Source organism: Callithrix jacchus, chromosome 7 (genome assembly GCF_049354715.1).
Source record: "Callithrix jacchus isolate 240 chromosome 7, calJac240_pri, whole genome shotgun sequence".
NCBI classification, from domain to species: domain Eukaryota; kingdom Metazoa; phylum Chordata; class Mammalia; order Primates; family Cebidae; genus Callithrix; species Callithrix jacchus.
In genome coordinates, this window is record NC_133508.1 from 112,881,898 (window position 1) to 112,902,827 (window position 20,930).

The 20,930-nt window shown below is 40.6% G+C and overlaps 1 protein-coding gene across 10 annotated transcripts in view; it reads right to left on the bottom strand.

Annotated features, from left to right (window-relative positions):
• SLC44A5 (solute carrier family 44 member 5) overlaps positions 1-20,930 on the bottom strand; it is a 466,490-nt gene that overhangs the window by 407,185 nt on the left and 38,375 nt on the right. For 4 of the 10 annotated variants that reach the window (XM_035251907.3, XM_035251901.3, XM_035251903.3 and 1 more), the window contains exon 1: positions 5,846-10,094. The exons of 5 other annotated variants lie outside the window; for them this stretch is intronic. Coding sequence is in view for 1 of the 5 variants with exons in the window: in XM_035251905.3 (XP_035107796.1) it covers positions 10,643-10,676 (34 nt within the window). In the remaining 4 variants the exon portion in view is untranslated. Of the gene's footprint in view, positions 1-5,845; positions 10,095-10,642; positions 10,944-20,930 lie in introns of those variants that run through there. One more of the 10 variants, XM_035251905.3, reaches the window with a different exon arrangement.

Consider the following 20,930-nt stretch of genomic DNA (forward strand, 5'->3'; position numbering starts at 1 on the left):
ATAAAACTCAATTATACCATAGGAATCCACAGAGGAGGGTAAAGAGAAAGCAATGGCAAGAAAGAAATATCTGTATTTTGAACTCTAATCATTTATTAAAAAGATGCGTCTCATCTAAACACAGAACAATGGGATAGGAAAAGCTGCTCCTTCTGGATCCCTTTTTCAGAAGCAGCTTCCTAGCTTCTCTCTAAAAGAATGGAAAGATGATGGGGCTAGCCCATAGTTTCTCAATCTTGACAATATTGACAAGTTGAACTAGGTAATCGTTTGTTGTAAGGGGGTACATTATAGAATGTTAGCAGCATCCCTAGTCTCTACCCACTGGATGCCCCTAGCACCACTCCAGTCATGACAATCACAATGTCTCCAAACACTGTAAAATTGCCTCTGACTGAGAAGCATTAGGCTAGTCCCTGCACAAATATTTTTAAGTTTTTCTTTAGTTCTTTAAGAGCCTTCCAGGTGAGGAAATAGACTGTCACAGCCTGCCTCAAAATGACCGGCAAAGTCTTCTCTCCTGGAAACTTTTTCCTCCTATGGCATATTTTATTGTTTTGTCAGAAAGTCCAATTCTACATATCATTTGATATGTCTTAAAAAGAATATATTTAAGACATAAAAGAAGATAAAAGAGAAACAACCTTAGAACTAAGCAACTTAAGACCATTCTATACAAATCCATCTTACCTTCATAGGAAACTGTCATAAAACACAGCCAAAATTTAAAATAGTAAAAGAGAGGTTAAAAATCACCTCAAGGCTGACACAGTGGCTCATGCCTGTTATCTTAACACTTTGGGAGGCCGAGGTGGGTGGATCATGAGGTCAGGAGTTTGAGACTAGCCTGGCCCGTCTCTACTAAAAATACCAAAAAAAAAAAAAAAAAAAAAAAGCTGGGCGTGGTGGCACACGCCTGTAATCCCAGCTACTCAGGAGGCTGAGGCAGGATAATTGCTTGAATCCAGTAGGCAGAGTTTGCAGTGAGCCAAGATCGAGCCACTGCACTCCAGTCTGGGTGACAAAGCAAGACTCTGTCTCAAAAAAACAAACCAAAAAACAAACAACACCTCAAAAAGCAAATAGTAACAAACAACAAGAAATAAAACCCACTATCATTCTTCTACCTCAAAAAAGTAAATCTTTTTTCAACTCCACAACTCCCATCCCCAGCCATACCCTCATTTCTTTGTTCCCTTTTACAGCAAAACCCTTCAAAACAGTTGACTGTGCTGCCTCTAATTTTCCTCCTCTAATTCTCTTCATTCAAAGCATCATTGCCAGCACTTCACCTAGACTGTCTTTGTCAAGGTCCTCAATGACCTTCATATTAATAAATACAATGGTCATTGCTCAACCCCGATCTTACCTATGGGCAGCATTTGACATTGTTGATTATTATTCTCTTCCTTAATATAGCTTCTCCTTGGTTCCAGGACCCCACACCCTTCCTTGGTTCCAGGACCCCCACTCCAGTCACTAGTTGCTCTTTCTCAATCTCCTTTATTGATTCCTCCCCTTCTTAGCCACTTCTTAATAATGGAGTAACCCTGGGCTCAGATCATTTCTCTCAATCCATACTCAATTCCCAGTGAGTCATCCAGTTTATAATCTTAAATACCACCTATGTTCTGATGATTTCCAAATTCATATGACCACTTGAAACCTCTCTCCAAGAGTCCAGACTCACATATCCAACTTCCTACTTGTCATCTTCACTTGCATATCAAAATAAATATTTCAAACCCAAACGTGTCCAAAACTAAACTTCTGATCCTTCCACATACACTTGCCCCTTCTACAATCTTCCAATATCAGTCGATGGCCACTCCACCTTCCCTTAGTTGTTCAGATCAAAAACTGTGGATTAATCCATCACTCCTTTCTTTCTCTCATGTGACACATCCTGTTAGTTTAAAAAACCTAGAGAATCACATCTGCAAACAGGGATAGTAGAAAAAGAAACATATAAGTTTTACCTTCAAAATATATTCAATATCCTTTCATTTCTCAGGTTCTCCACTGTGCCTACCCTGATAGATGACACTATCATCTCTGAATTATTTTTATAAGTAATTTTTTTATTTTAAAATATTAATTGACAAAGACCATATATACTCAAAATGTACAACATGATGATTTGGTATATGTACATGTTGTATAATAAATAATCCTTACAACCAAATTAAGTAACACATCTGACATAGTTTGGGTGGTGTTCCCACCCAAATCTCATCTTGAATTGTAATTGGGTCCCTCCCATAATTCCCACATGATGGGAGAGACCCAGTAGAAGGCAATCAAATCATGATGGTGGGTCTTTCCCATGCTGTTCTAGTGATAGTGAATAAGTCTCATGAGATCTGATGGTTTTATAAAGGGGAGTTCCACTGCACAAGCTCTCTTGCCTGCTGCCATGTAAGACGTGACTTTGTTCCTCATTCACCTCATTTGTGAGGCCTCCCCAACCCTCTGGAACTATAAGTCAATTAAATATCTTTCCTTTATAAATTACCCAGTCTTGGGTATGTCTTTATTACCACCATGAAAACAAACTAATATAGTATCTATCACCATCTGTGCTGTATATTAAGTCCCCAGAACTTATAACTGAAACTTTGTACCATTTGACTAGTATCTCCTCACTTCTCCCAGTCTCCCAGCCTTTTGCAACCACCATTATATTCTGCTTCTATGAGTTCAACACTTTTAGATGCCACATATAAGTGAGATCATATAGTATTTGCCATTTTGCACCTGGTTGATTTCACTTAGTATAAAGTTCTCCACTCTTATCCATGTTGTTGCAAGTCAATAACAGAAGAAAAGCAAATAGCCCCATTTAAAAATAGGCAAAGGAACTGAAAAGATATTTTTCCAAAGAAAACATATATAGCAGGTATGAGCATCAGTAATCATCAGAGAAATGGGAATCAAAACCACAATTAGATATCACTTCACATCTGTTAGGATAGCTGTTATCAAAATGACAAGAGATAAGTATTAAGGAAAGTTTAAAGAAAAGGGAACCCACTGTTTACATTCCCACTGTTAGTAGGAATGTAAATTGATACAGTTATGGAAAACAGTATGGAGATTCCTCAAAAAATTAAGAATAGAACCACCATATGATATAACAATCCTACTTCTGGGTACATTTTCAAAGGAAGTGAAATCAGTATCTTGAAGAGATGTGCATTGCCACATGATTTACAATGAACAAGATACAGAATCAACCTAAGTGTCTATCCACAAATGAATAAACAAAATGTAAGTGTTTGGGGGTGTATGTGTGTGTGTGTGTGTGTGTGTGTGTGTACATAGTGGAATATTATTCAGCCATCAAAAGAAGAAAAATTTTACTGAATTATTACAAAAGATTCCATATCGGTCTTCCAGCTTCTCTTATTACCCCCTACATATTGGCTTGATATTCTCAACACAGTTGCCATAGCAATTCATTTAAAATATAAGTCAGATTGTATTTTTTGTCTGTTCAAAATCTGAACTGGTGCCACATTTCCTCAGAATAAAAACCAACATCCTTAAATGGTCTAAAGAGCCTAATATAATTTGGTTTTCCCTCATCTTTATGACTCCCTTTTCTTTTTCTATCCTCCTTACTAATTACCCTTGGTCTTCTTTCTGTTAATTAAACATATCAGGTAAATTCTCACCTTAGGGTCTTTGCCCTGGCTTTTCCTTCTTTCTGGAAGTCTCCTCCCCTTCCACTGCTTCACCTCCTTCAATATTACTGCTTCAATTGGTTCTACACTAACCAGCCTATTTATTCTTACAGCTGGCCCTCCATCATCCCATCATTAACAATCCAAATCTTCCTTCCTATGTTCATTTTCTTTTCTTTCTGTCATGGCACTTTTCAATTTTTAATATCAACAATGTATTTATGCTTATTATTCATTGTTTGTTGTCCTTATCTATAGTGTAAACCTCATGAAGGATTCATTTTGTTACCCAGTTTGTCCCAAGCATGCTTAAAATAATGCCCAGTACATAGTAAGTGACTGATTAACACTTATTGAATGAACAGAGAACTGCATAAATGAATAAAATAGACTAATATCCTACTCTCAAGGAGAAGAAATGGCAACCTTCTTTTTTTTAATCTGCTTTCTCAGTCTCCTATTTATATATCAAAGGACTAGCTGGCTGGGAGGAGCAATGGATTCTTTGGTAAGGAGGAATAGATAAATAGAGTTGAAAAAGTTTTTATCGGAATATTTCAGGGTTTTGTTTCTCTGGGTTTTTTGCTTTTTTAATTGACAAGTAAAATTTATATATATTTATGGTGTACAACCTGATGTTTTGATATATATACACATTGTGGAATGGCTAAATTAAGCTGTTTAACATATGCATTAACTCCATGATTATTTTTAATAGTGAGAATAAAAGATTGTAGATTTTAAGAGACTTTCTGTCTTCTTAGTTTGGAAGACTGTGAAATCATGTGCTATTGGGAGATTTTAGGATTTTTGTACTCTCTTTATCAGTCTGATTTTTAGCTCAGTAGTGCTTCAATTTGGAAGGTACCTTCTAAACTAAGTGAACCAGAGGAGCCAGGAATGATTACTCAAAAAATCAGAGGAGAGGGCTGGGTGCGGTGGCTCACACCTATAATCCCAGCACTTTGGGAGGCCGAGGCGGGTGGATAACGAAGTCAAGAGATCGAGAACATCCTGGTCAACATGGTGAAAACCCGTCTCTACTAAAAATACAAAAAATTAGCTGGGCATGGTGGGGCGTGCCTGTAATCCCAGCTACTCAGGAGGCTGAGGCAGGAGAATTGCCTGAACCCAGGAGGCGGAGGTTGCAGTGAGCCGAGATTGCACCATTGCACACCAGCCTGGGCAACAAGAGCGAAACTCCGTCTCAAAAAAAAAAAAAAAAAAAATCAGAGGAGAAAGCAAGCTGCCACAAGAAACTCAAGGGAAACAAGAAAAGAGAACTCAGGGTTCAGCCCGATTCACTAAATTAGGAAAGAGGGCTAAGATTGGAGACCAGTGCTGGGACTAGTAACAAAGATTACATTTCAAGATAGAGATGCAAAAATAATGAACCACAGGTATATTTATTACCTAATGTTATGTAACATACGCCCTCAAAATTCAGTGGCTTAAGACAAGAGTAAGCATTTATTATCTCTCATAGTTTCTGCGATTCAGAAATCCAGAAGCAGCTTGATTGGACAGCTCTGGGTCAGAGCTAATCATGTATTTAGTCAGATGCTGGCTGAGGCTAGAGACATCTGAAGGCTTGACTTGGTTGCAGGGTCTGTTCCCAAGATAGATCACTCATGTAACTAGCAAGTTGTTGCTGTTAGCTGGAGGCCTCAGTTCTTCCCACACAGGGCTAAGATTCAAGACTTCTACACAAGTCAAGAAATACACACACATATGTATATATAGTGAAGTCTGAATATAAATTAGGAACTGAGCTCTTTCTCTCCATATGTATCTACATATGCACAAAAAATATTGTCGGTATTTTGATGAATAGTAAGAGAAGATACATAAGTATAACTGGACTTTTTAGAAAAGTGAAGTCCATTGGGTCTTTTTTTTTTTTTGGCCTAGGGAGCTAATGTAGAAATTCTATTCTCTCTAAATAATTACCCAGGATATCTGTGAAAATATATATATATGTATGTGTGTATATATACACATACAGAGAGAGGAAGAGCTCAGTTCCTAATTTATATTCAGACTTCACTATATGTATATGTGTATATTTCTTGACTTGTATAGAATATGTATTCATGAATAATAAGCTTGACCAAATTTCCTATAGACATAGACGACTTGCATTTGGGAGTATCACTCACCTCTTACTGTATCATTCCTTCAGTAACTCCGTCAACACTGAGCCTTCTAACTCTAACATGCTATGATTCACTACAGTGGAAAAAAAAGCTGATGTCATAAACACATTGTGTTACAGTATCACTAAGGGCCACACCCCATTCTTAGATAATTCCTGAGGTCCTACCAGCCTTGCTAGCCTCAAAGGAGACACTTGGAGTGCAAGGAGACTGAACAAAGTCCTAGAGCTACAGAAATTCTTAGTATATTTTTGACTGTTAATCCTTGGCAAAGAAGTAGAAAGTTTAGAGGTTATCCTTAAAATAATCTATTATTATTTGTGTCTTCCCTGAATATCATGGTACTTTCTCATCACAAATGCTCAGGGGAAATATAATCAGCCAATACATCCCATATCCCTCTTGCCAACATATCTACAGCAAAATGAGACATAAGATCATAATTTCCTCAACTAGCTATCAAGCAGCTACCTCTAACAAACAGCAGTTATCATTAATATTTTCATGCTATTTTCATTTGCGAGGTCTGTAATCCATAAGAACAACCTAATAATGATTAAGTAAAACCAGAGACTTTGTAAACATCTGTATGCTTATATTGTTGCAAATGCTTCAGTATTAAAACATCAATCAAAAGAGTAAAGGTACCCTGATTTAAACTTTTTCTGTATTTGAATGAGAATGTTTCTCTTGGAATACTCTCATATCAGGCTTCCACTTGGCAAAATTATGAATTCGCTGATGTTGTTTTAGAGGCTTTCTCATGTCCCCTTCCCAACATCACTCTTCTCCTCTTTCCATGGACCCCTTTCTGTTACCTAGGAGCCCCTCATGCTGCCTCCCACATTCTGCCAACTGCACAGTCATGTTCTGGACCCCTCAGAATCCCCCCTCTACCACTACAATATGTTTTTCCTAAGACTTACTTGCATTGAAAGGCCTGCCAGGGAAGTAACTAATCTTATCATCTTGTACTAAATGTTAAATTAATCCTCATTCTCTCTAGAATTGTTTTCTAAGCAGGGATTCCTAGAGATGCTATCAACATCTCAGCCTGAAATTGCATAGGTATTCTGGTGAATAGCAAGAGAAAATAACATGAGTATAACTGGATCTTTCAGAAAAGTGAAGTCTATTGGGTCACCTTAGTCTAGGTCAATTGACCTAGGCAATTGACATAGGCATGCTCATCTCCCTGAAATAATCTTCCAGGAGAGGAATGTAACACCAAATAGCAACTGAAGATCCAATGGCTTCCCATTGCACTTGAACTCTATACTCCTTTTTATGATCAAAAGGGCCTGGCTTCTCCCTACCTGTCTCTTCCTTATACATTACACCATTTTCTTTTGTGTGTGAACATGCCAAGCTACCACCTCATTTCTACCTAAGGCCTGCAGTGTTATGTTCCAGTTCTTGGCATGCAAATTATTCTTCATCACTTGTTTCCCAGCACAAATGTCACCTTTCCAGGTCATCTAAAGTAACCTCAAAATCATTTGCTAGCACATTACCTTGTTTTATTTCTTCCTGGTATTAACTACTATGTGAAATTTTGTGGTTCATGTATTTGTCACCCTGCCTCTTCCAGGCCTCCTCCTACTTCATTGTCTATCAAGTTCATCACTGTATCCCTAGTGTTTTACACATAACCTAGTGAACATTCAGTGCTCAATAAATATGTGCTAAATAAACAGATTCATCCAAACACAATCTTTCTACTTAAGTAATTGAGTAAGAAGTCTTTGTTGTACTAATATTGGAAAAGCCAGGGGCAGGGGTGGTAATATCACTATACCCAATGTAACCAGCTTATTTATAAGACTCTTATTAATCATGAACTATGGCATTTTTTCATTAAAAATATTATCAATATTGGATTGTCAAAGATTCCATTTGCCTTTCTGAAAAACTGTCCTTTTGATGAGATGTCACAAATGAATGCTAATGTCCCTTGAGGAATCCTGCCAACAGATCTTACTCTTCTGTCAATGTTAAGAAACTGCATTTCTCTTTGGCCAATTTCTAGGTTTATGGATATGTAGTCTCTCTTGCTAGGACTTCAGAAGCCAATGAGCAAATTGCCTGTCACGAGTTCCGACGAATGATCTTTCCCTGCATACAGTGTAGCTAAGGAGAGAAGCAGCTCTTGTAAGCGAATAACCAACACAGCATGGAATATTGCTAGACCTATAGTGTTTTATCCAGCAAAGTTCACCCTGGTAGCCTGCACCTGCCAATAAAGTCTGGAAATTTTTTCTACCAGGCAGTCCTGGTTTAGTTGGTTGTAGCTTAGAAGCAGACATCTGAGAGCAGTTCAGCAAACCTGCAGTCAGATGCTTTTGTAGAGCTCTCCCCTTAAAAGGCAAAATTAAGGCAAGTCAATAGATTACAACTTTCTGGGTCTGCTTCTGTCATCTATCAGGTATCACAATCGATCATGCTTCACTAAAGTGAAACTCCAAAGATTTGTTTTTAAAGGTGCCTTTCTTTCTGTGAAATACTAAATGAACTTGTTTTTAAAAAAACAAAAACAACTCAACACAAATTGATAGAAACTAAATAACATAACTTTTCCTTTAAGAAAAATATGCAACAGGAGAAAAGCGTATTTTTAAAGTACTACATAACATTTCTTGAAACCACATGTCCTAGGAAAGCTTGATTATTAATCCTTCCAGAGAAACCGTTAACATTTAACATTAACTGCTATTCTTCAGTCATTTCACTACCAAATTAAACTTATTCAAGAAAATCCAAACAATTCCATACTGGCCTACAGAACAAAAACTTTTTGGTGTTTTGAGGAGAGGGGGAAGTACAGGGGAGGTGTCTTTTTCATCAAATCTCTTATACAAGTTTGTTTCATTAATCGGATCTCCTCTGTATCTTTTTTCTGCCAAGATTATTAATTTCAAGGGTAAGATTTTCTCCAGCTACCATGTACTTTAAAACTGTAAAATTTTTTTCCACTCTTCATGGACCATTTACAGTCTGCAAGGTTTGGGGAGGGAATGAAATGTATTCCTGCCAATGGATAGCCACATCAGCAGTGCTGAAAACCAATCCTTCTGTTTCACTCATCGTGCCATATGGCTCCATTAAAAAGGAGTGAACCAAGGCTTATATGCCTTGTCAATCTGGGTTTAGACTAATTCTTTGATATTATGATAAAGAGAGGAAACTGTTTGTAGATGAGTATATTCTCTCTTCTTTCTTTACTCGTGTATCTCTATACCCATGCACTAATTCATTGGGTGGAAAATCAGAGGCTTAAAGCTCCTCTAATTTTACCGGAGCTATAATATTTTTTAAAAAGACGTTGCACTAAAATTGTCATACATAGGTTATCATTTCAACCAAAAGAATCCCAGGTGTTTTCATAGCAATATCTTCTTAAGAATTAAAGATCACGATTTTAAACGCTTTCCAATAAGTGCTTTGAGTACTCCTGAGCAATTAAAAAGCAAGCTGACGCTCCAAGATAAAGTTGTGTCCCCCTAGTGACCTCTAGAGTGGAGCTAAGCTCCCACAAGCCAGACTTGGAAGGAAAAGCAAGAAGCACACCCAAACCTAGAGCGCTGCTGTAGTCCAGGCCAATGTATTCAGTGATACCCTTCACCCCTCAGCTCTCAGCTGAGTTCCTGTCCCTTTTTATATAATCCCAAAGGCGTAGTAAGTCGCTGCCTTCCGGGTCATTGGACCCATTACATTGAAATTAAACTGCGAACGACGCCCCTTCCTCACTACCACCTTCAGGTCCAGCTCCCAGGTGCTCAGCCTTCCTCACCGTGCAGCTGACTTCCACTTCTCTGCATTGCTGCAGACAACCTCTCCGGCTCTGCTAGTCCCCCAGCGAGAGGGAGGGAGCCTGCGAGCTGCGACCTCTGTTAGTCTGCGCTGCGGGCGGGGGCGGCTTGCACCTGCTCCCCGCGCGCGCTCTTCGAGTCCTGTGGACCCCAGGCAGGAAGCCGCCCAGGAGGCTCCCTCCCGAGTCACGCCCCGGACCACGCCGCAATGCTTCAAGTCACCCCAGGGACAAGCTCTCAAGCTCTTCCTTGTCCTCCCCACCATCGCTTCTCCCCACGAACTTTCCAACTTTGGAAGCCCGGGTTCCAAAGGAGCAACAGGGAGACGGCTTAGCCGGAGTGGTTGGGGAGTATGAAGTCGCCTGCAGGGACTCGGCCGGTAACAAGTCCCCTTGACCGTGGGGAAAAGGAGAGGCAGCCAGCTCCAATCTCCTCCTGAGGATGGAGGTTGGGGAAATGGATGCAGAACTTGTCACCCTAGGGACGAAGGGGCGGAGGGAGGGGGGATTGGAAGAAGAGAATAGAAGAGACCATGAAAAACTCTCTTTCTTTCTCTCTGTGACACACACACACACACACACACACACGAGGGGGGAGAGAGAGAGAGAGAGAGAGAGAGAGAGAGAGAGAGATGTTCCGGAAAGGACGCGACGCCAGGATCCGAATCGCTTCTCTCCCCCTGCCCAAAGGCAAGGAGGTGCAACAGATAGATACCCAAGCTCGCTGAGTAGCAAAGGTGTAGGGTGAGAGAGGAGTCTCCCGTTTTCCCCAGGTTGCCAAAGGGGCACAAACTCCTGTCGGAGTGTCCCCGGAGGCCAGGGTAGGTGCAGCAGCGCCGCGGTTGTCGCCACCCCCCCACCCCCGACACCGCAAACTCTTCCCCGGCAGGAGCCTTCCACTTGGCAGCGCCTGGATGTAAACAGGCCGGCCCGAGGGGCAGGCGGCGAGCGAGAGACGGGAGGCAGCGAGGGGAGGAGGGAGCGGGACTCACCCTTGATGCTGGGGGGCTTTCTCTTCTGGGCCATCTTCCGCCCCCTTCCCTCCCCCAGAACCCCCACGCGGTTCCTCCGGCTGCTCCCGGGCGAGCCTTCGCCTCTGCTCTCCGTTCAGCGAGCTCTTTGTTGCTGTGATGGCATCCGCGAGGCAGCTGCGGCGGCCGGGCTGCGCGCTCGGCTTGGCTCGGCTCGGCTGGGGCGGGCGCCGCCGCCCCTCCGCTCTCGGCCGCGCCGCGGGCCCCCAGCTCGCGCTGCTGTGGACGCGGTGGCTGCAGCGGCGGGAGCTGCTGTGCTGCTCCTGCTGCTGGAGGGGGCAGCGCTGGGTCCCCGGAGCTCCCGCCCAGCGCTGACCTCCCCCTTCCCCACACTCTCCCTCCCCCACGCCCCCACCCCGGGTGTCCCGTCTGAGCCGCCAGCCCCCATCCAACAGGCGACGGCGCAGTCATCCAGCAGCCGCTATTAGGAAAGACCACGGTGGTGGCGGCTGGGAGCTGCTGGGGGGCGCAGGGAGACCGCGGCCATCTGGGGCGGGGGAGGAGAAAGCCAGGCGGTCTGATGGAGTCCGCGTCCGGCCTGCTAGCCTCCGGCCCTTCCAAGCCCCCTCTCAAAAGGCCAGGACGCGCTGTGCCCGCGAAAGACACCAGTCTTCACAGGCCAACCAGAACTCCGGCCACCTGCGGGAGGACGGTGCGGTCCCGCGCGACCCGGCCGCGGAGCCGTCCTCCACCGCAGCCGCCTCGAGGAGAGCTAGCCCGAATTCCACGCGGGCTATGAGCCCTGAGGCACGCGGTTCCCTCTGCCCCTCCCGAACCGAGAAGGGAAGAGGGGAGAGGGAAACAGGAGGCTGACGGAGAGGAGAGAAATGGAATTCCAGAGGCGGCCCACTGGCAGACACCTGCAAGAATGGCTTTGTTCTGGCCCTGAAGCTCTTACTAGTGAGGGCCCAGGAGAGTTCCCTTGGGGCTGTGGGAAAAGAGGAAAGTAAGTTCACGCTCTCAGGTGTTGGAGGAATTGGGAGCCGGAGGTGTGATTTCTTGGCCTCCAGCAGAAACTTGGTTGCAGTGGCCGCGTTCTTTCTCGCTCTGATTGGGGGTCGCTTTGGAAAGTTTACATTTTTCAGGAGGAGCTGTCCTCCTCTCGCGTGCTGATAAGTGATGAGAAGAAGAAATCCGGCCGGTGTCCCATGACTGCAAGGGCAGGGGAAAGTTTAACAACCTAAAGGAGTAGCGGGTCTTATAAGAATGGCTTAAAGGGTAGGGTAGGAAGGGGTTACCAGAGTGTGCCACTGTGGGGAGAGAATACATAATCGATTTTTTTCATATGCTGTAACTGAGATTACTACCAAAACGCACTTCCTAATTCGCAATGGCCTTCTTAACACTTCTCCTTTCCCCCTCCTAGGTTGGTACAGTTCCCAACCCAATCCGATTGTATAAATGGTGAGTTGATTAAATATCTCCATCCAGTTGTTGTCCCAGTACCAGTGTAGTGCAGCAGAAAGAACAGTGGGATCCAGAACCCCAATTTTGAGTTCTGGCCCTGTAACTTCATAGCTCTGAGAATTTGGACACGTCTTTCAATTTCTCTGCTCTTCTGTTTTCTGATCTGTACAGTATCATCTCTAAAATTCCTGCTCCTGATATTAGTCACAAAATCATCACAAGTTATTTTTTCAGCCTTTCTAAATACAGCTTCATATAATGTAATATACTTAAGTAAATAATCTAGAAACGTGAAATAACCAATTCCTCTCACGATGAAGACGTGCATCAGAAATAAAAAAAGAACATGTTTAATAAGCAAAATAAGCCCATTCTCAGACCAGAAATAAGACTAAGTCAATGTTTTTCTCTTCCAAGAAGCTGCCTCTTATTTAACTAAAAACTACTCTTCCAGGTCTTCAAATGTTTACTGTATATAAATATTAGACTTTGTAAACATTTTTAATCATTTATGTGCTCATATTTTATCACTGACTACTAATTACTGCTTATCGTAAAATAAGGTTTTTCCATTTATTCATTACTTTCACATACTTTATTTCATTTAATCGTGACCACAGCCATGAGTTGAAAAGCGAGTCCTGTCTTCTAGGTTTTACAGATAGTGAAATGGGATTTGTGAAGGTGTGATAACTTGCCCACAACTTCAGTGTAACTCTTCGTTTGTTTGTTTGTTGTTTTAGATAGAGTCACACTCTGTGCCTGAGAGTCTGGAGTGCAGTGGTGCAATCTCTTCTCACTGCAACCTCTGCCTCCTAGGTTCAAGCAATTCTCGTGCCTCGGCCTCCCAAGTAGCTAGGATTACAGGCACCGGCCATCACACCTGGCTAAATTTTGTATTTTAGTAGAGAAGGGGTTTCACCACATTGGCCAGGTCGGTCTCAAACTCCTGACATCAGGTGACGTCAGAAGGAAGGAAGGAAAGAAAGAAAAAAGGAAGGAAGGAAGGAAGGAAGGAAGGAAGGAAGGAAGGAAGGAAGGAAGGAGGGAGGGAGGGAGGGAGGGAGGGAGGGAGGGAGGAAGGGAGGGAAGGAAGGAAGGAAGGAAGGAAGGAAGGAAGGAGAGAAAGAGAAAGAAAGAAAGGAAGGAAGGGAAGGGAAGAAAGGAAAGGCGCCATAAAAATCCAGTATTATGATTGTATGGGACCACTGTCACATATTCAGTCTGTCATTAACCGAAATATCATTATTCAGCGTGTTACTGTATAGTTGTACTTGAGTGAGGGAAGGGGACTGTAGAGAACTGAGAGAGCATGTACCTCTCTAGTCAGCTGCAGGATGCCTGTGGGAATGAAAACCTCAAGGGTGCAAGAATTCTGATTTTTCAGGAGCCAGGAATCCAGATTTTTGGTGAAATATTCTTTGTGATGTTGATTCATACATAAAACAAAAACAGGGTAGGCCTAACAGAACATATCTGCCAATAATATGTAGACTATGAGCTATGTGTCTGTGTATCTGTTTTTAAATTTCATCAATTGCTTTTTACCTCAGACAGCAAGCACTGAACCAATTTCTTGAGTATGATTCTAATTCTGATGTCATGTACATGTCCCTAGAATTAGAGATTATCAAGGCACTGGGTGCAATTAATTATGATTTATAAAAATGATTTGTGGAATAGGCATTTCTAAATTTCTGGCTGTTATACTTTAAGTTCTGGGATACATATGAGAACGTGCAGGTTTGTTACATAGGTATACATGTGTCATGGTGGTTTGCTGCACCCATCAACCCATCATCTACATTAGGTATTTCTCCTAATGCTATCCCTCCCCTAACCCCCTATCCCCTGCTATCTCTCCCCTAGCCCCCAATCTGCTGACAGGCTCCGGTGTGTGTTGTTCTCCTCCCTGTGTCTGTGTGTTTTCATTGTTCAACTCCCACTTATGAATGAGAATATGTGGTGTTTGGTTTTCTGTTCTTGTGTCAGTTTGCTGAAAATTATGGTTTCCAGCTTCATCCATGCCCCTGCAAAGGACATGAACTCATCCTTTTTTATGGCTACATAGTAATCCATGGTATATATGTGCCACATTTTCTTTATCCAGTTTATCATTGATGGGCATTTGGGTTGGTTCCAAGTCCTTGGCTATTGTGAACAGTACTGCAATAAACATAAGTGTGCGTGTGTCTTTCCAGTAGAGTGATTTATAATCCTTTGGATATATACTCAGTAATGGGATTGCTGGGTCAAATGGTATTTCTGTTTCTAGATCCTTGAGGAATAACTGCACTGTCTTCCACAATGGTTGAACTCATTTTCATTCTCACCAACAGTGTAAAAGTGTTTCTATTTCTCCACATCATCTCCAGCATCTGTTGCTTCCTGACTTTTTAATGATTGCCATTCTAACTGGTTGTGAGATGATATTTCATTGTGGTTTTGATTTGCATTTCTCTAGTAACCAGTCATGATGAGCTTTTTTTTCATATGTTTGTTGACTGAATAAATGTCTTCTTCTGGGAAAAATCTGTTCATATCCTTCACCCACTTTTTGATGGCGTTGTTTTTTTCTTGTAAATTTGTTTAAGTTCCTTATAGATTCTGGATATTAGCCCTTTGGCAGCTGGGTAGATTGCAAAAATTTTCTCCCTTTCTGTAGGTTGCCTGTTCACTCTAATGGTAGTTTCTTTTGCTGTGCAGAAGCTTTTTAGTTTAATTAGATGCGATTTGTCAATTTTGGCTTTTGTTGCCATGGCTTTTGGTGTTTTAGTCCTGAAGTCTTTGCCCATGACTATGTCCTGAATGGTACTGCCTAGAGCGTTTTTATGGTTTTAGGTCTTACATTTAAGTCTTTAATCCATCTCGAGTTAATTTTTGTATAAGATATAAGGAAGGGGTCCAGTTTCAGTTTTCTGCACAAGGCTAGAATTTCTGGCCATTCTTTAAGCCATCAATGAGAATGATCACAGTAGATCCAATAATTTTTAAGTCACATTTGGTTCTTCTGGGCACAAAGACACTTATACATTTTTTCTGATAGTGATAACAAAGTTTTGACAATATAGATGATGACAAGGACAAAACTGGTCTAATCTCTATGTTTTTATAGAATGATACTGAATAAACCCTTTTGAAAAGTAGACAAAGAACTAAAATGGTAACATTAGTTATATGTAGTATAATCATTATTGTTAGATTATTCTAGCCATGTCAAGACTACCCATAAAGTAAGAAATAGTCAGAATAAGGAAAGGAATACATGTTCCTACGTGGAAGTATTAAGTAAGCTCAACAGGATAAATGAACTTAGATAAATTATACTAAAGACCAAAATGAAAATATAATTCATAGTACACAAAGCATGATTCCCATTAATGTATGTTAGTGCAATTGCAGTGAAAAGGTAGAAAAATATGACCCACAGAAGAGTATTTTTGGCTGAAATATTTTACATTGAATACCTATACATAAATTAACTACTGTAGTTTAGAGAAAAATAAAAAGAACAAATATCCCACTGATTTTAATAAAGTTATAACAACAAAGGATGTCAAATGATCCAAACTTGCTCCACTGTTAAAAAAACACATTGTATTTTAAATTTTTATACACACAAAAGAAATAATAATATTCACTTCAGGTAACGTTTTTAGGGACTCTACAATTCTCACGTGAAAGGTAAAACTAATTGTAGAAAGAGAATAAGATCAGCCAACTAGTGTGTTTTTTTAAGAAAATTCCTTGTGTCACTTATAGACTTAATCAACATATAAAGGGTTGGAGAAACTGAGGTTGGCTTCCTAACCCATGCCACACACCACTATGGACACATGAGACTTAAATAATACTTCTTCTCTTTCTTACTGATAACAGGCTGACACAGATACTGACTATAATAAAATTTCACCTGAATTAAATAGAAGGTCCTAAGGCAAGACCCTGTAGAATTTTTATCTCTTTACCCCATTCTGATGATCACATTGATGATCCTTAACTCAGTAAACATGCAATTTCATTTATGTAAGTTTGAATTGTGCAGAAAGACATGACATTCAGAAACATCACTGAAGGGCTTAACTGTAAATTCTGGGTTTCTTAGATAAAACCTTCACAAAGAGACTCCTCCTCACCACCCACCCCACCCCCAGCACTTCACTGCTTTCAAAGTATCCATAACAGTACTATTACTACCAGCAATTGAAAATATTGTGCTGAATCTGTGCAGAGAAAAATTTTATTTAAATTTGCCAAGTTCATTTTACCAACTGTCATCCAACCCCTAGAACTGCATCCCTCTAGAGGGAGTTAATTAATAGGGCACTTTTTTGTACTCACAATGAGGTGTCTGCTTATTGCAGTTCTACTCCAGAGAAACCCAAAAGAAACAAAAGAAAGCATTTGGGATGGCCAAGAAATCTTAAAGCTTGTTATCTAATCATAGAACCCAGAAATCTCACTGAGAGAAATGGCACAGACCTGGCTGAGTAAGGCAGAGTATGAATAGAAGAACACTGCCAGACATTATACAGAGATAGTTGTGTATAATCCACCGTTAAACTCTCAAGGTTTTCTGAAAAATATGTAAACAACTAGAATTGCTTTTGTTTCTAATACTCCATTTGGTCTGCTCAAAGACAGAATATTCTTACTCCTGCCAGCTTCTAATTAATCAATTTACCTCCAAAGTGTTCTCAAGTTGTGCCATTATAATTTGTTTATAACTTTGGTCCTTGGTTCTGTTTACTAACCCATTCCTTCACATATGAGTGAACCATTTACATGAAAAACAAATGTCATACCAAATAATTAACTAAATGCTTCTAAGACATTTTTGACAATGAGCCAAATTGTATTTTTCCTTGTCTTCTCTTCCCTATTTCTCTTTATCCACTAACTATCCAACATTTAACAAATATGCTTTGAGTAAAACAATATGCCAGTCATTCTTTCAAGTTACTGGTTATATAATCAAGAAATAAAACAGCATAGTTCATACATTCATAGTATTTACAGTTTTATGAGGGAGATAGAATTAACCAAATAAATAGATAATTACAAATTGTTACAAGTTTGTAACATAGTGCTATAGGAGAGGACAACATATAGCATAATTTAGATTGAGAATGTCAAGGAAGATTCCTCTAAGAATGTGATGTTTAAAAAAAGAAATGAATGACAGAGAGAAATGAGCTTGGTAAAAAGTAAGGAAAGGACTGCTCTAGGCAGGGAAAACAGCATTCTGAAAGGCCCAGGTAGGAAATTCAAGATCAGAGCAGTGGTTTCTAAATTCCAAACTGACCAGGCATCCCACCAATTTTTTAAAAATTTCTCACACTTCTTGAACTATATTTATTTGGTTACTTTTATATTGTATATACTATGGTATTAATATATTATGTACATTATAAAACATACACAAAAAAGGGAAAGTCTCAAAGAATACTTTGAGGTAAGTTGGAAGTGTCCAAGATGGTCCATTGTTTAAAAAAAATGGACTTATCTCAAAGTGTCCATCTTGGATACTTCCAACTTCAGAGACTCCTGAATGAGTGGAACTGAAGGACCAATGTGGCTGAAGCTTAGGATGTGATAATATTAAACAGAAAAATGACTTGATGTACTTTACATTTAAAAGTACCAGCCTGGTTCTTGTATAGGTAATTGGAATAAGGCTTATTAACTAAAGATATAGTTACACAATTGGTCGAGAGTTAAGTCTGCACACCACACCTCAGTTATGATCTGGAGCCCCCCACTGAGTTGGAGACTGATACTGAAACTTTCCATTTAAAAGTAATTCAAGAACCTACAAGCAGTGTACTCCATAGCCATGAGCACAGATGATACCCACATCTTGGTTTCTAAATACCATCCTTCACTAAAAGAAACAGGGATGATCCTTGGAAAAATGACTCCAGGTCTGCAGGAGGGAAAGTACTAGGTAAGCCTGGAATATCCTGATGTGTCAGAAAACACAGAAGAGCTCAGACTAATTAGATCATGTTAAAAGGATGGAGAAGCCAGCTTGAAGTGACTGTCCACTGATCAAACATATGAAGAGCTGAGCCTCAGAAAATTAACTATTATAATGGATGATAATACATTGAATAAAAGAAAATGTATGAGCCCATAGTGATAATCAAAAGAGAAAATGTTAACTAAATATTAATGAGATAATAAATGTAGAATAATTGATAGAATTACAAAGTCATCATTTTGCAGTGCTGGATGTAATAACTACGAAATCAATGGATGCCAAAATCTTTGGATAAGAGGTTGTTGGGAACATGACATTCATATGGTCTCAAAATATTACCTCAGATGTTAGTCATCATCTTTTTTCAGAGTGCTAAGGCTTTATTACAAATGGAGTTTACACTAGAGGAGCCCTTCTCCAATCTTTCTTCCATACCCACTTCTCTCCCAAAGACATCTTTCTAGGGGAGGTCAGTAGGCCATTAGGGAAATCTGGAGAATGAAAAGGAATACTGCTTTTGCCGAAGTCTTCTGAAAGAACCGCTGAGTCCTTCTGGCCCCAGTTGAGAATCTGGACCTTGAAAATAAAAGCTGAACTTCTTCCACTGGAAGAGGATGCTCACTGATGCTGCAGATCCTCTGAGACTTAGCAATACCTTCTCTCTGAACTTGAATTTTGAGTTGATCACTCACAGCCATCACTGTGATGTTCCCTTGAACAAAGAACTGTATTCTGACCTCCTCTGCTGTGACTTATGGCAAGTACATGAATGCTTATTTCTAAATTACCCTTAATATCTCCTCAGCAACACTAAGGAACGCTAGATCTCTTCCATAATATGCACCAGTCACTGTTCTGCCACCATTTTAATTCTACTGTGGTCACCTCACATTGACTCAGGGTGTCTTCTCAGAGGCTTCCAACCGCTCCGCTACTGATGTTCCAAAGTTCCCCCAAAAACTATGAATTCACTCAGTTGCACTGTGAGTAAAGGGCACTGCATCATCTCCCACTCACTTGTCTCCCACACACTCCCCTTACACCTCACCTAGCGTTTTCTACTTTTCACATGGTGGGACTTCCCTTCTATCATATCCTCTATGCTTTCTACACTATGGCTTCTTGTAATATTCTAATTCCAAAGAAATAAATTTTCTTTTTCGTTTATAAAGGGCTACTTTTGGAATTTAGAAGCCAGAAACTTTTTTCCACTTTCAAAAATCCTGGATTTCATCACAATTTGTCTCAGAATGGGCTCAAGAAAATTGGCCTTGAGATTAAAAACTTAAGAAAGATCCCTTTTCTCTAGGTGGATTATGCATTTCCAGAAGTAATGAATACCACTAATTTAAGATGTAATTAGTCACAGGGGCAAAGGGTTTACTAGGAATTACATATTTATTGGTTTCACAAGCCAAAAGTACTGTCTTCATTGGGGTTACCAAAGCATATTGAATCAGAAAATCTGAATTCTGGCTGCAACTTGTCAAATGATACACTGTGACTTTTGACAACTTCCATAATAAAAAATAATAGCATCAGCAATTTTTGAGCCCCGATTATGGGCCAGTGAAACTGGACTATCAGTGATGCTGGGTCTCTTATTTATTTTCTGGTACTCCTGTCTATTTATTTCTGTTCCTCTACTCCCCCAGTTACTATCCTAAATCTTCACCAATTCCCTCACCTGCATTGCCTTCTAACCCAACATTCATCATTCCCCTAAATCTTCCCATGTGAGAAAATGTAAGCTTCAGTAGTTTAAACTGTTGTTGCATTTACTGACATTTGCAGTCACTTTACTAACTGGTGCACCAAATGAGTCCAGATATGATGACAAGAAGTTAAGAAAGTTTCTTTCTTATGGCTTCTAATTTTACTTTGAAGTACGGCATATAGTTTGAGGAAGTAGGTTGTGGGGAAAAACGTCTGAAAAAACCAGAAATGATTTTAGATGCCTACTGTGGAGAATGAGGGAAAGGAATAATGAAGAAAACATTGAAAGAATCCTAGTCACTGTTAAGGTTAAGATGCAGTGGATTTATTTAGACTAGAATCAAATCTGAAATTATTTTATTTTGCTTAGTCAATGTAAAGAACCAGAGAAGGTGAGTGATCAGATTCATCTACATGTGTGTTTTGTAAGAAAGATTTCAGAACAAGGCACAAGAGTTGAAGGGATTGACAAGAAACAAGAACTAGTGTGTTATGGAATCCAGCCAGAATTAACAAGGATGTGAGGAAGGGAGGAGGCTGACCATCTTTCTCTCCTGCTAATCTCCCTGCACTGGGGTTCCATTGCTCACAGAAAAACAGTTCAAGATGCCTGCACAGGAATGATCTGACTCATGACTCTTTCCAGCCTCCTCTTGTGTTGCTCTTCCCATTGTTCTCTATACTCAAGCTGTGGACACAGGGGGCTGCAAGAAAGTAAGCCAAATATATAGTTTTTGAAGAATTCTATTTGCTTTCTTTCCATGTGCTTCCCCTCATCCCCTCAGCCTGGCTTTTTTAGCCAAACCATTCTTGCTTCCCTGGGCTTATTTTTCATTAGCCTGGTCCCTTCTGTCTGTTAACTAGCAACACCACTTTTAATTTTTATTTATTTATTTTTTGCGTGCCAAAATAAAAGCTTTAATGAGTGTTACTCCTAGACAGTCACGTCTCAACCGTTGCCAGCCTCCACTGTTCCAGCTTTCTTGGCTAGGCGACAGGTGAGCTAGTTGCCCAGGAGTAGGGATGCAAAAGGAGGTACAGGGAGCCCCCGATGGGGCTGGGCTCCCGGAGTGTGGTGCTTGGGGGCGGGGCATGGGCTTTAGGCCGGCCCTTCTTCAGGCATTCCGAGCAAAGCCACCAGGG